General features: G+C 43.3%; 1 protein-coding gene across 6 annotated transcripts in view; it reads left to right on the top strand.

Annotated features, from left to right (window-relative positions):
- Positions 1 to 251: 251 nt before the first annotated feature.
- cacnb1 (calcium channel, voltage-dependent, beta 1 subunit) overlaps positions 252 to 14,253 on the top strand; it is a 35,710-nt gene continuing 21,708 nt past the window's right edge. For 3 of the 6 annotated variants that reach the window (XM_017419441.3, XM_017419439.3, XM_017419445.3), the window contains exons 1-2: positions 254 to 559; positions 7,188 to 7,274. In XM_017419441.3, the coding sequence (XP_017274930.1) occupies positions 467 to 559; positions 7,188 to 7,274 (180 nt within the window). In that variant the 5' untranslated portion in view covers positions 254 to 466. Of the gene's footprint in view, positions 560 to 7,187; positions 7,275 to 11,698; positions 11,924 to 14,253 lie in introns of those variants that run through there. The other 3 variants (XM_017419443.3, XM_017419442.3, XM_017419444.3) reach the window with 3 other exon arrangements.

Raw genomic sequence — 14,253 nt, 5'->3', positions numbered from 1 at the left:
AAGGTTTGGCACTAACTGTTGCTGTCAACCCATCCGTTTCAAGATGGCCGCCACAGCTGAACAACATGAACCCAAATACAGCTGAGAGTCATTCTCAACATGTTTTTACTGGACCCTACAGCTGCGGCGGGCGATGAGCATGGTGTCAGCAGCAGTCGGTGTTCTGGTCACGACAATAAACGAACTTTGATTCATTTATTTATCTTGACGTGACCGGATGCGCGCGCGCGTCATGCCGCCTCCTTCACAGCCGCCGTCAGAGCTCGGTGCGGCTGCAGGGAGGCAGCTGTTGCCATTATCACCACCAAGCAGCTCAGATAGATTCATCCTTGGCGTTTCTCTCTCCCTGGACCCAAACCAGAACAACAACAACAAACAGACAAACAAACAAACAAAGAGTCGGAGAGATGAGACTGTCGGCTCCGGTCTGAACACGCTGCAGCAGATTCTCTGAAAGTAAAATCAAATGGTACAGAAAAGTAGTAGTATGTCCAGGACGCCTTCCACCCCGAACCAGGAGATCCCGATGGGCATGATTGACCACCACCCGCACGCGCAGGTAAGACTCCTCAGAATCAGGATTTAAACCCAAAAAAGCGCAAACCGTTCGCGGATTTCACGGCGCGTTTTTTTTTTTCCAAGGCAGCAGAGATGCTTCACTTCTGATTAACAGGTTGTTGCCTCGGGAGTCGAAAACGCTCCTGTTCTCCCATTTAAACCCTAATTTAGTCCAAATAATTCTGATGAAATGAATCATTTCCACACCAGCACCACACCTGAGCGGTGCAGCTTTGAGCCATGATGTAATTCTTATTTCTGTAATTATTTGCATTTAATAAAGTAGATGTTGTAAAAAAAAAATGGAAATGACTTTTTAAGGCTGATATCTCTTCTTGGCTCGTGGCACCATCTGAGATGTTGACTTTTTACTTTATTTCCATTGATTTTTATGTGTTTTTGCTGCTTTTCCTTTTGCTGTTTAGGTTTTTATCATGTCTTGTGACAGCTGTAATGTGTCATTTATTGTAACTGTAGCTCCTTGGTCCTGTGGTTTATATATAAAGCTTCTGTCACCGATGAGAATTTGGTTCAAATTTTAAACCTGCTGGGAAGAGATTAACTGTTCAGTAAAGTTTGTATCGAGTAGGTTTAATCCAGCAGGGTCGGGTTGTTAATTTTAACCAAACAACCCAAAAAATTGGGGTTAAAATGACCAATTTGTTCAATTAAAGGTGAGATAATTGAACAAGCCAGAGTGGGTTGGTGTTAGGGTTAACCAACAATCAGAAGGTTAGTTTTAGGTTTTATCGAGCTCTTTGCTTATTTTAGCTTTAGTTTCAGCTTATTCAGCGAAGTCACTCACAGAAAATCCCATTTCTTTGTGTCCAAAATCTGTTGTCGCTTTAAACGAAAAGTTGCCAAATTTAACGGACAGAAAGCAGCTGAAACTGACAAAGCTTAGCTTTGTTTAACCAAATTATATTTCTGTGTAAACCGCCGTCTCACCTGTTTTATTTATCATCTATAAACAGGAAATAAGGAACAAACTGCCTTTTTTATCAGCTTAATAAGAAACGAGTTGTTTTAGTTTCAAATAGGACAAGATTCGTTCCTTTTAGGGGGAAAATGGCAGCCTTAGCTGGTGCTAGCTAGCACCAAACAATGTTTTTTTTAGGAATCCATTAAAGGACTTGTAATATTTTCTATTTCCATCTCCACTCTTAAAAAGTTTGCAGTTTTATTTCCCGTCTTTTGATAATGTCGGTCTTTTTTTAAGGCCTCGTTTTAGGCGCCAGCTCTTTGGAAGTGAGATGGTGATGTGGGCATGTTTAGTCATGACTCTTTAAAGTGATTAAAATAAAATAAAAACCAGAGTATCTAGAACAAACACACCCACGCCGAGCTCAGTCATTGTCTCTGTAGAAAAGAAGAAATAAAAGAAAGGAGAGAAACCAGCTCATCACAGACAACCGGTGCTTCAAACCATGCCAAGTCCTGCTCTCTCCTCTCTTCCTCCCACTCTTCCCAGCTCCCTCTCATCGCCCTCATCCCCCTCAGCTCCTCTGAATCCTTCCATGAGTGGCCCGCTATGTTCTCGCCATCTCACCTCGTCGTGTCTGTTTTTAGAAAATCAGATTTTTATCTGCTGAGAGGCTGCAGTGAGAAACAGATGGATGGCCTCCTGGCGCAGGCGGCATGGATTTTTTGTTTTGTGAGCGCGGCGCCTCCTATAAATCAAACGCGGCGCTCGCGCTGACGTGCTGGACGAAGGGAGGAAATGCTGCTCTGATGTCTCCAAGGAGGTGATCCGAGGTTCTGCCACAGAAGAAGAAACGAGCCCTCATCCTAATTCAGACTCGAGGGGCGCCTTGGATCAGGGGTGTCCAATCTGGTCCTTGAGGGCCACCATCCTGCAGGTTTACTTGTTTCTCTGCTCCAACACACCTGATTTGAATCAGTGTGTGATTAACAGGCTTCTGCAGAACATGAAGAGGTGATTTAACCTCTGAATCAGGTGTGTTGGAGCAGAGAAACAAGGAAAACATGCAGGATGGTGGCCCTCGAGGACCAGATTGGACAAACCCTGCCTTAAATTAAAGATCCCGTCGCAGATCGCAGATCAGCGAGGAGCTCTGAGCAACAAAACAGGCTGAAGGAATGCATATCACCCGCTACCTTTCAAGCCAGAGTTTTAAACTAAGACCACCTTCTTTTAAAATAACATTATTTGTGTCCAGCTACTAATTTTAGCTTTTTTTGTGTTGATCACCTTGAATTGGGTTGACTCCAAAAGCTAATCAGCTGTAGATTTTATATCCAATGATTACTTTTGTTAAAGTTTCATGAGATATTGTGCTAACGGTGCAAACGCAGACATGTGTGGTGGAGGAGGAGGCGAACCCGGAGCTCATTTTCAAAAAGAAACTGATTTATTAAAGTAAAAGATAATCGTGGCAGAAAAACTAAACATAACAGAATCCAGGAACGAGACACAAGACGAGAGGGACAACCAGACATGTTGCATGAAGCGACAATAAAGGAGATGACCAGGTTTTAAAACAGAGGGTAATTAGGTGAAGTGGGCACAGGTGAGATGATTACAACTAGGATCAGGTGGAGATGGGCGTGGCAGGAAAACAAGAGACTAAGAGGTGAATGATGACAGGAACCAAAGACACGAGGAACAAGAACTGAACTAAGACACGGCTAACAAAGACGACTTAATAAAATAAACAATAACCTCAAACTGAAACATGAATTCAAGAGAAGCAATAAACTGAATACAAAAACGCAAAGAAAACCCAAATCCTGACAAACAGAAACGCCACTTTGGCGTTGGGCGACGACGGCGCGCGAAGGATTCTCCCTAAAAAAGGAAATTAAACATTTCCCTGTCAGGGTGGCACTAACCCTGCCGCCCGCCGCAGTTTTAAAGCCCTGCGTTCATGCAGCCTCTTTAATTATACACCTAATCTGGGAGGATGTTTACCAACAGGAAGCCTCCCCTCCCTACTTCCTCTGGCATTTCTCTGCCCTTTTTCCTGAAAACAACCGGCCTCGTTTGGCTGCACAGATCTCTCAAAACAACCGTCTTCCTTTTTTCGTTTTTCCCCAGATCACGAGTTTTTTAGGTGTGATGTCTTCATCTAACAAATTAATTGCTAATGTATTTGGTGGCAATTCATCATCTCCAGCTCAAGAACCTTGTGATTCAAGTCTTATTTTAGAAAAACTCACACAATCCTCATCATTATTCTTTTTTTTTAAAGAACCTCATATTGGTTTGTTTTCAGATAGTTAGCAGCTTTTATCAGATTTTTGCTCAGTTTTCAAAATTGGGTTTCATTCGTAAGTATTTCCAAACAACGTGCTGCAGTGGGTGATTAGTTATTTGTTAATTATTGGTATTTAATTACCTCAGTTGCCGGATTAAACCTGTTGGGTTAGTTCAGCCGTGTCAACATTCGCAGTCCACCGTTTTAAGCCAGAAGTTGATCTAATTTATCTGCTTTAGAGTGTAATAAATAAAGATAAATTAAGATAAGATGGTAAAAACAACTAGTAAGATGTTTAACCTGGTTGGCTTTGTTAACATTAGTTTGCAGTAAATAGTGAGTTTGTGTTTTTAAAAATTCATCAGCTGATGCTAATACAGATTAGCACCAGCTAGCGTTCAGCTGTAATTATCTAATAACCCGTATTTTGGGTTGTTCTTTTCAATATAACCTTTTTAGTAGCTCTAATTCAAGAATTAGTCATTTTAATTGATTCTGGGTAAAAACAAACCTGTTAGTTGGGTTAAACTGACAACCAGCTGCAGAGTTCAAACTAACCAGGCTTGGCTCGGTCCAGATTTCACCCACAGTTGGGTTATTTTTTGTTAACCCGGCAACTTTCAGTGTTTGAAAGTTTCACACTTCGATTCTAGAAAGTAAAACGCCATCTAGAGTCACCCGGCTCCAAGGAGGACGGGTTTAAATGTGATCAGAATGCAGCCATTCCTAATTATTTCTTATTTTATTAAATCAGTGAACATTAATGCGCTTTTAGAACAAGACATGAAGAGCAATATATACATTTACTGACTGCATATCGCAGTGTTTGGTGTTAAAGACTCTCAGCTACAACCACATAAAACTTTAGCTGAGTATCTACAAAACTGACTTGAGTTATAGCCATTTTTGGCTACCTGTGGCAGCCATCTTGTATGGGGTTGACTCCAAAACTTAATCAGTTTTGCCCACTTTTTGCCTTTCAGTGGCAGGAGTTAAAAAAAAAAAAAAACTCGGAAAGGAGATGAGCTTGAAGTGGATCCAACTGTGCAGAGAACAAACGGTGAAAAACACAATTTACAAAGAAAACAGATAAAAAGTGATAAGGAAATCACAGGAAGTTGAAGTGGTTTAAATGACTCTGCTGCAGTTATTTAAACAGAACTTTATCAGCTCCTCCGTTACCTGGTGGGGATAGAAACCTGACGCGTTTTTCTATTTCCTCAGCAGCTGAAATGGAGACAATGTGGCTTCTGTCTGCTTTCTTCTTGTCATTTCAATTACAGACCCTATTTGTCTCCATTAAAGCAACAATTCTACTTTGTTCAGTCTGCATTGATGTTAAAAAGTGATCCGAAGACGACCTGCCTTTTTGTTTCAAGCAGACTTTGATCCGTCCGATAAATCCAAGGCTGATTTTATCCGTTCTGTCCCGGTTTGATGTTGGATTGTTGTGCTCACAACAAGGTGATGAATTTTTATTAGCATCTGTTGTAACAAAGTCTGCTATAAATGACCTTATCCAGGCAGTACGTGCTGTTACGTTCGGTTTAAAATATATAAAATCATGCAAATCTAAAGCTATTACCGGGGCCCCTGCCATAGAAAAGCAAAGGAAGGAATGCAGTTTATTCTTACGTAAACAGAAGAGTGCAACGACACAAATTATATATCAAAACGAGCAGTTCGGCCACAAGATGTGTGCCATTTTGTTTTGATTTTCCAACAAAAATAACCCATTGGATTACATGGAGAATCCTTCAAATCCTATTAAAACTCATGAACCACTGAATGAAACTTATTTAGAGAGGTGCCTCTACGACCGATTAGTTTATTGGCTAACACAAAAATGGCTCTAATTCAGCCATTTTCAGAGCTACTGAGCTCAAAGTTGGCGTGGTAGTAGCTGTTAGTGATCCCTAAGATATACTCGGACGGCTAACAGATCCTTCAGTTTACCTAAAAAATACTGGGGGGCAAACATAATAGATTTTAATTAAATCCTTATCAATCATTGGACAGATGTCTGACTGATTCAAGATGGCCGCCACAGATAAACACACCATCAAAGTTTCTTCAGGGTGTTTTCTGGTTGTTTTTTTTACTTCCACGCTGATTTAAATGTTAAACATGTGTATTTATGTCAATTTATTTATGATTCGTAGAAGTCGAGCTGTGTTTTTTTGCGTCTGAGCGTGTTTCCCCCTTTGAACGATAAAAACGCAGCACATATCTCCAGCTTTGTATTCATCAGAAAATATAACTCTCCGTGTCGCAGGAGATAAACTGGGCTGATTTCTCGTGCTCCGTTTTCAGAGGAGAGAGCGTAACAGATGTGCTTCTCTTCTGGAAACCTCTTGGCCGAGTGCGTCTCTTTGAGTTTGCACCAGTTGGCGCAACAGGTCGTGTTTGTTTAAAGGCAGGCCCGATAGCCTCATTCATCCGAGGGCTTATTAAACATCCTGCAACAGGCAGTGACAACAAAATGCTGAGTGACGAACGGCTATTATGGCTGGACGGTTCATCTGTCTCTGGGTAACCTGCGATTCCAAGAACAAATTTGGAGCGTTTCGAGGCAGTCGCTCATTGTTGACATTATCGTGGCTGACTGGTTCACTTTAAATGTTTGTGACAAGTTGCAGATAAATGAAATGGCTCCTCATGGTGTGAGTAATAAACCAAACAGGGTTTAAGAATGTCCCTGTGAAGAGAAGATGTTAAGGACGCATTAGGAATGCTTAAAGTGTTGCTCACTATTTGAGCACAGCGTATTTTAATGCATGAGTCACATTAGATGCAGGGGGATTTTTGTAAACAAGATGAATTATGCACCGGCGAGGCCTTTTGAGGTGCAACACAGCAGCTGGTTTGGCTTGGAGCGTTGTCAGAAAGGTAGGGGGCATCTGGATTTGAACCGGAGACCTCTTGATCTGCAGTCAAATGCTCTACCCCTGAGCTATACCCCCACAGCCGAGCCAGGCACAAACACACCTTCAGCGTGACGCGCCGCTGTGTTTATTCTTCACCAGCTGTTCTCTGTTCATGCTTCAATAGCCAGCCTCCTGATTGTCAACAGATTTGATTAGTCTGCGTTGCGTAACCATGGCGATGTGGGCCCAACCCCAATAGGCCATTTGCCTTGAGGTCTGCCGATGAGATTACGAGGTCTCGGTTTGCATCAGGCCATGAAAAACATCAAGTAAAAGCGTCTTCTTCGGCTGACTTCCTCTGCGGTCTGGGACGCTCGGCGGCGTTATCAGAGGCGTTTACAAACTCCAGCCCAAATGTTACAGGCCGTCCAGAAACATGGTTTTCTAGACAAAAATAAACTGTCAGGATCACGTTGTAGAGAAGGATGATTAAACATGTTCTGTTTCTTTTTCCCCCCCGCCCCGCTGCTCTCCAACCTTTCAGGGAAAATACGCCAAGAGGAAGAGCCGATTTAAGCGCTCAGATGGAAGCACCTCCTCTGACACCACCTCCAACAGCTTTGTCCGACAGGTAACACTCAACCTTCTCTCCAAAGAGTCCTTCAGGGCCACAGACTTCAACTTTTCTCTTGTTTCATTTCATAAAGTACAGTTTAGTTTATATAAATGTGTCATTTTTGGACACTACATGTGACTTTTACGTCTTTGCTGCTCCATCTTAAGAGTTGTTACCCATCACTTTTTACCCTTGAAGTCAAAATATCCAAACAAATAATGTTTTCTTTATTTAAAATGTACAATTTAAGGATATCACCATCAGCTTTCATGTTTAAAGTAATTTGTCAAGCAAAAACAGTTGCCATTTGGTATTTCTGGTTTCTCAATTATGAGAATTATTTTGTTTTTTTTTTCAACATTTCCACTATATTATGGCATAAAATGAATCCCATTGTAATTTTAGCTACAAGTCCGACCTTTAAAGTAACTATTCCAGATTAAACAAGAAATTACTTAAAACTGCATTTGTAACTTGAAAAAAGAAGTATTTTTTAATTTATTTTCAGACAAATGTCCCATATTTCCTAAGATTGCTTGATTTTATAATGAAATTATAATAGTTGTAGTTTTAAAGCTACATGTAACTCATATAACTAACCTTTGGATGCATCAGATGTTTGTTGGTTGGACTGTCTCTTGCTTTAAACAAAAGTAATCTTCAGAAATAAAGTGACGTATGCAATAGCTGCAACATTTACCTCTCTGCAGAGACTGAGGGGTGTATTTGGTCTGCCCTGTTGGCGTTTTCTTCTTTTGCTGTTACTACCAAGTCAGTTTTCATCCTCGGCTGTCTGCAATTTAGTTAATCCGAGTGCCAAAAACCCCTTTATTTCCTTGTCTTTAAAGTAGACACGTCTTTCTGTCCTCACCTGCGTGCACGCCACGGACTGAAATGGCTGCTGGGATGTCGCCGCTAACAGTCGGAGCGGCCATCCGTCAGCAAAGACTTCACCGATCCTGATGGTGATGATGATGGCGGTCATTAAATTTACCCACAATAACTCCCTCTGACCTTTATCTATCTATCTATCTATCTATCTATCTATCTATCTATCTATCTATCTATCTATCTATCTATCTATCTATCTATCTATCTATCTATCTATCTATCATGCTAATTTATTGTAGTTTCTGCAGCATTTCTAGTTTTTACAGTAATTAATTTTAACTTTTCCCACTTTTACTACAATTCTTCCTAAGTTGCACAGCGTTTCCAGCGTTTAAGGTGATTCGTTTTCATCTTAGTTTGCGCAGCTTTTTTAGCGTTTGCAGTAATTCCCATGCGCCAGATGGTGGAAAACTAGCATGGCTGTCACTACAAGAGAAGATAAATAAATATATTTTGGACCTTTGCTAGAGAAGGAGTTTAATTATCCAGCTGCAGGAGTAGATGTCCCTGTGAAGCACGGATAAAGAAGCTTTCCTCGCAGAAAACGCTGGGGTTCGAGCAGCACAGACTCCTGACCCCCGCAGCATATCGGGTCTGGACATGACATTTCTCAAAGCCATGTTGTGTCGCAGCTAAACGTGTCGTCCCCCCCCCCCCCTTTTCCGCCTGACCTCTTCATTTGGGAGAGGAAACGATGTGCCCCGTGCTGTTTCTTTAAATAAATAAATAAATAAATAAAGAATCCCCTCGCTGTCGGTGAACACGGGGAGCTGAAGTCTCCTGTGGTTTCCAAAGGTTAGCCGTCTTCTCGCCTGCACACACACACCCTCCTTCTCCGCTGCCTTGTCCTTCATTAACTCAAAGTGGAGAAGAACCACGTGCACGGGAGCCTTTCAGTAATCAGGATTTATGGCGCTGTGGAAGGACCACATTACCAGCTGCAAGAATGAAACATGCTCCTGTGTTTCGTGATTTTGCAAATTACCGCCGGCGGGGCTCGGCTCGTGGACTGCAGGCTGTACGGCACGTCCTTCCACACGGGCGAGCTCTGAAATCATTTTAAAATTAATAAAATAAAATAAAAAAATCAGCATTCAGGGTTCCTTATGGGTTTCTGTAAATATAGCCTATACGGCCAACTGAAGGCACAGCCCTGTATAGGCTTTACAGTCTCACACATGCCCACGCAAGCGCACACTCGCTCTCTGCACACACACACACACACACAAGAGCCCACAATCAAACCAACGGCGGAGCCGGCTGGTACACTCGGCCTGGTTTCCATGGCAACCGGGCTGCTGAATCTTCCCCTGCGTGTGAGCGCAGTGGGATGGAGAGACAAAGCAGAGGATGTTTCGATGGGTTCGCGTTCGCCCGTGGGTTTAGCGTGCGCCGGGTCGTGGGCGGGCGCAGCCCACGCCTTTCGTTAGTCTTGCGTGTCGAGTTCAGGAAGTCTCTAGGTGCGCAGAAGACAAAACAAACGACGACACCAACAGGTCTCCTGTTGCTCAGACCGGGCCTGGAGAGGCAGTTCAGGTTTTATTTTAAAGTGTGTCATTTCCACCCAGTCGGCACGCACACACTCATTAACCGCTCGCTGTGCAACGTCACATCAGAGGGGCTGCCATGATGCACGCTCAGGACCTGGGAGTCCTTCAGGCTACGTGAAGGCTTGCGTTTTCCTCTTCTGCAGAAGAGACGGTCTAGACTGAATCAGAAAAGCACTAATGGTCTGAAAGTGGTGATTGCTGGCGAAACAGGATGCTGCGAACAATCAGCATACAGACACGTTATTGTTCCTCCTTTCTCTGTCCCAGTTTTCTCCGCTGTAATGACTCTTCACTGAAGGCTCCAAATGCTAAACAGATACGGAGTGAATAATAGGAGGTGTAATTTACATTGTGTAACTGTCTGTTTTCAGGCTAATTTAACACTAAGATTCGAGCCTTCGTGAAAAGGCTTATGGAAATTAAAGACCAAGCATTCCTTGAAGGAATGCTTATCGCCCGCCATGTTTCATGCCAGAGTTTTAGACTAAGATCGTCTTGTGTTGAGTTGTTGCCGTTCTGATTAAATCTTGAAACAACATGATGCTGAATCTCACGGGATACGGTGAGATGTGTTAGTGCTCAAAGGTGTAAACGACTGTCAGCTACTACCACATCAAAAATGAGCTCAATATCCGTTAAATTGACTAAATTATAACTATTTTTGTGTTTTGTAACGTGAATTGGCTGTGGTGGCCATCTTGAATTGTGTTGCCTCCCAGTTTTGATCAGTTTTAGTTGCGCAGCCATTGATTACTTTCTGACAGTTTCAATAAGATCTGCCCAGTGGTATATGAGATATTTTGCTAACAGACAAACACGGTTATTGCTAAAGTTTTGGCAAAAAATCCTTCACAACATCTTGAGCTCAGAGTATGTGTTTTCAAGGACTCTCAGCTACAACCACAACAAATTTCAGGACAATATATGCGAAATTGATTGAATTATACCTTTTTTTGTGTTTTCTAAGTTTGGTTGGATGTGGCGGCCATCTTGAATCGGATCGGCTCCAGAAGTCAATCAGTTGTAGATGCTTATCCAGCGGTTACTTCCTGAAAGTTTCAATGAGATCTCTTCAGTGGTGTATGAGATATTTTGCTAACAGACAGGCAGCGCAGACTCCAGCAGTTAACGCCCAAAGGTTTAAACGCAGCTCTCACATTATCGGTTAGCGCTCAGCGCATAAGTTAGGGGTCAGTCTCAGCTACTACCACACCAAATTTTAGATCAATATCTGTAAAATTTACTGAGTTATAGCCTTTTTGTCTGTGCTACTGTTGCTTAGCTGCGGCAGCCATCTTGAATGTAATTGACTCCGGCAGGTCGAGGCCCTCCTGTTGGATCTGTTAACAGCTCTGCGACTCGTCATCTTCCCCCCGGCTGATTGTGTTGTCACTGGCTACAAACGCAGGCCAGGAGGATGTGGATGGGCAAAAAGAGAGACCGCCGGCATCGTGTCCGAGGTCGCCCTCTTGTGGACGGAGTAGATCCTGGTTTCAGAGTGGACCTTTTACTGTCCCAGTCCCATAAGACGTTCAAATCCACAATTTATACGATCCTGCTGACGGCACCGAGGAATTTAGAGGTCAGAAATATGAGATTATGAGTATTTTAATTGGTTTGCTTTGATTCACCGAAATCGCTGAGCTTTGTGTCCTCATTTCAATACTGATGAACCGAACTGGTGTTTTTCAGATGAATCCGGAGGATAGACAGAGGTGTTTTGCAGGAATGATATCGGAACAGAAGCTGTGGAGGAATGGGGCAAAAAGCGAGAGAGAGAGCGGGGGGGGAGCTTTCCTGGGTACACGTCAGCTGGCAGCACTGAATGGCTGACGGCTGCATACCAAACCTCCTTCTGGGTCTCGGCGTGTTCACGGCCCTGTTTCTGCCCAGCCAGGGCTAAATATATTTACCCAGATTGCAAATGTAGCACAAGTCCTGCAACCCGACCCCCTCAGCCCCGCTCCAGCTCCCTTCCTCTCCACAAGGCTCCTCTGGGCTGTGGAGGTGGGAGGTGGGGGTCCCATAGAGGAGTCCTTCTCTCTTATCACACACACACACACACACACACACATGCACTTGTTAAACTAGCTGCAGATAACTCAGACGTATAACTCTGTCCGTGGAGGTTGGCGTTGCCCCCCCCCACCTGGTTTGCCGTGGTGAGGCGAGCGTGGCAAACGAGGCATGGAGAGGACTGAGAGGATCCAAAGGCCCGTGGTGGTAAGAAGGATCTCGATCACTCACCCCAGCCTGTCGGCCTGCGTTTCTTTCACAGATGGAGTTTTTGAAGTTTAGAGGACTCTTTTTACTCTGAGATACGAAAGCGCGGGTGCAGCTTTCAGTCGCTCCCTCTCGTCCCCCCCGAATCACGTCCTGCGCGATTCCATTTTGGGCCGGGCCACAGCTGCTGGAAAGGCGCCGTGTTTTTAATTAGACTCCCAGTCCCGGTAGCTGAGACCGTCCAGCCATTTCTGGGCGTGTCGCTTCTTCCACTACAGTCGCCCTGTCCCCCCGACGGGCCCGGCTCGAACCCGAAGCCAGACTTTAAAATGTTTGTTTCTGTAATCTTTGCTTAGAGGAACGACGGGTTGAAGGCATTAGTTTGTTTTTAGGATTTACAGTCAGTTTGATGCCTGTGTGTTGTATTTTTCAGCTCAACAGAACAAAAAAAAACAACTTTTTCAGAGCTGAAAACAGAAGTCACAGGTTTGTTGTCCTCACAAACCAGAGATTCACAACCTTTAAGATTGAAAAGGACATTTTTATTATCTTAAGCCTTAAAATTGATCATGTTGTTGGTTATTTAAAATGCTGAAAGAGCTAAAAGTAGGAGTCTTTTATTTAATGGTGCTCACTGTAACGTCATGAAGAACGGTTAAAAAAATAAATCTGTTTTTTCACAGTTTTTTTCCTGGTATCGACGGGTAACGTGTCCTTAAATTAAGAACATGGAAGCCAAATTTGTGTGTTTGTTTACCCACGAAAACAGCCGAAGTGACTGAAACCAGGTCGACAATGGGGACGTCCACAGAAGGGATGTTTGGGAGTAAAGTATGCAGATAAAAAGGCTTTGTTTACGTTGAGCGTGGACCCGCATTTCAGAAACGAGTGGAGTCAACTCGTTCAAACGGGTTTCTGCTGTATTTGGAGAACAAGCCTAAAAACCGACAACAAATTACAGCATTTTAAACTGAAAAGTGCTAAAAGTGTCATTTTAGATGTAAATGTTACTCAGGTTGGTCAAAGTTACAAACGGCCCCTGCAGAGGCTCTGAGGGGCCACATGTGGCTCCAGAGCCGCAGTTTGGAGACCCCTGTCATAAACATCTGAGGAGCGGCCATATTTTCACAAAACGTATTCATTATTTGGTCAGAAAATGCTCTTCTTTTATTGATTTTATTGCATCAAAACAACTGATTTGATTTATTTTGTTTGGGACTTTCTCCTATTAGTCCATGAAGAGAGAGATTTTAATTTTAATTTTTTTGTCTGTATTTTTAGTTTGCATAAAAATCCGATCTACGCCTGATTAAATGATGGACTTTTTTCTAATAGTTTTGTTTTAACTGTCTGGTGATCAGAGTTGACTTAGGATTGAATTAATCTAAGTAGTTTTAACATGTAAGTGGGTTTATCTGAAACAGATCTGCTGATCAGCCATAACATTACGACCAGAGGCCTGTAACGAGACGTGCTGTCGTGTCGGTGACCAAATTTTTTTTAAGTTTAAGTTGTTAAATGAGGTCTGCGTGGATCGGATGGAAATCCAGAGAATCTGGAGTGTTTTCCTGCTGAAAGAGGCCCCAGGTGAACCAGGTGTGCTTGGATGCACACCAGCCCTGATAAAAACAAAAATGTGGTTCATCCAATCATCTTCCAGTGGACTGTGGTCCAGTTTTGATGCTCACATGTCTGTTGTAGGCAGCAAACCAGGATGCACTGTACGTTTTGTTAGCTTTTTATCAAAACCAACGTTTTATGGCAATTTGCTCTTTTGTAGGATTTATCAACACTGGCCTTTGCTCCATATTTGCATCGGTGAGCTTTTATCACTCGTTAAGGTGCTGTTTGTTCACGTTTTCCATGGATCGCTGCTGTCTGCAGCCTGGTAACGTCTCCCAAAGCCAGCAGCTGTGGAGCAACTATTACAGATAATGCTGTTCAAACCTTTACATTCATCCATTAGTCTGGTTTCAAAACACCCTCATCCAGGACAGAATGCTCTGTCCAGACTGTTTTTCTGCTCTTGCCCGTGGTCGGGTCGCAGAAGCAACAGGTTTGGGAGGAAAACCAGACATTCCTTCCCACAGTGTTACATTCCAGCTCCTCCTGGGGGATCCCAAAGTGTTCCCAGAATCGGAGAGGATGCATAACCCCCCACCACCAGTGAGGCCTGGGTCTGCCCTGAGGTCTCCTCCCTCAAAAACCTCCAAACGAAGACACCCAGGAGGCGTCCTAATCAGATGCTCCTCACCTCTCTCTTTTCCGTCGCTGGGATCCAGGATCTCGTTCCGTCAGTCATGATCCCTCCTCATGACCAGAGCAAAGCT

This window comes from Kryptolebias marmoratus, linkage group LG12 (genome assembly GCF_001649575.2).
Source record: "Kryptolebias marmoratus isolate JLee-2015 linkage group LG12, ASM164957v2, whole genome shotgun sequence".
In the NCBI taxonomy this organism is placed as follows: Eukaryota; Metazoa; Chordata; class Actinopteri; order Cyprinodontiformes; family Rivulidae; genus Kryptolebias; species Kryptolebias marmoratus.
The sequence above is the reverse complement of the archived record's forward strand: the minus strand, read 5'-3'. Positions and strand labels throughout refer to the sequence as shown.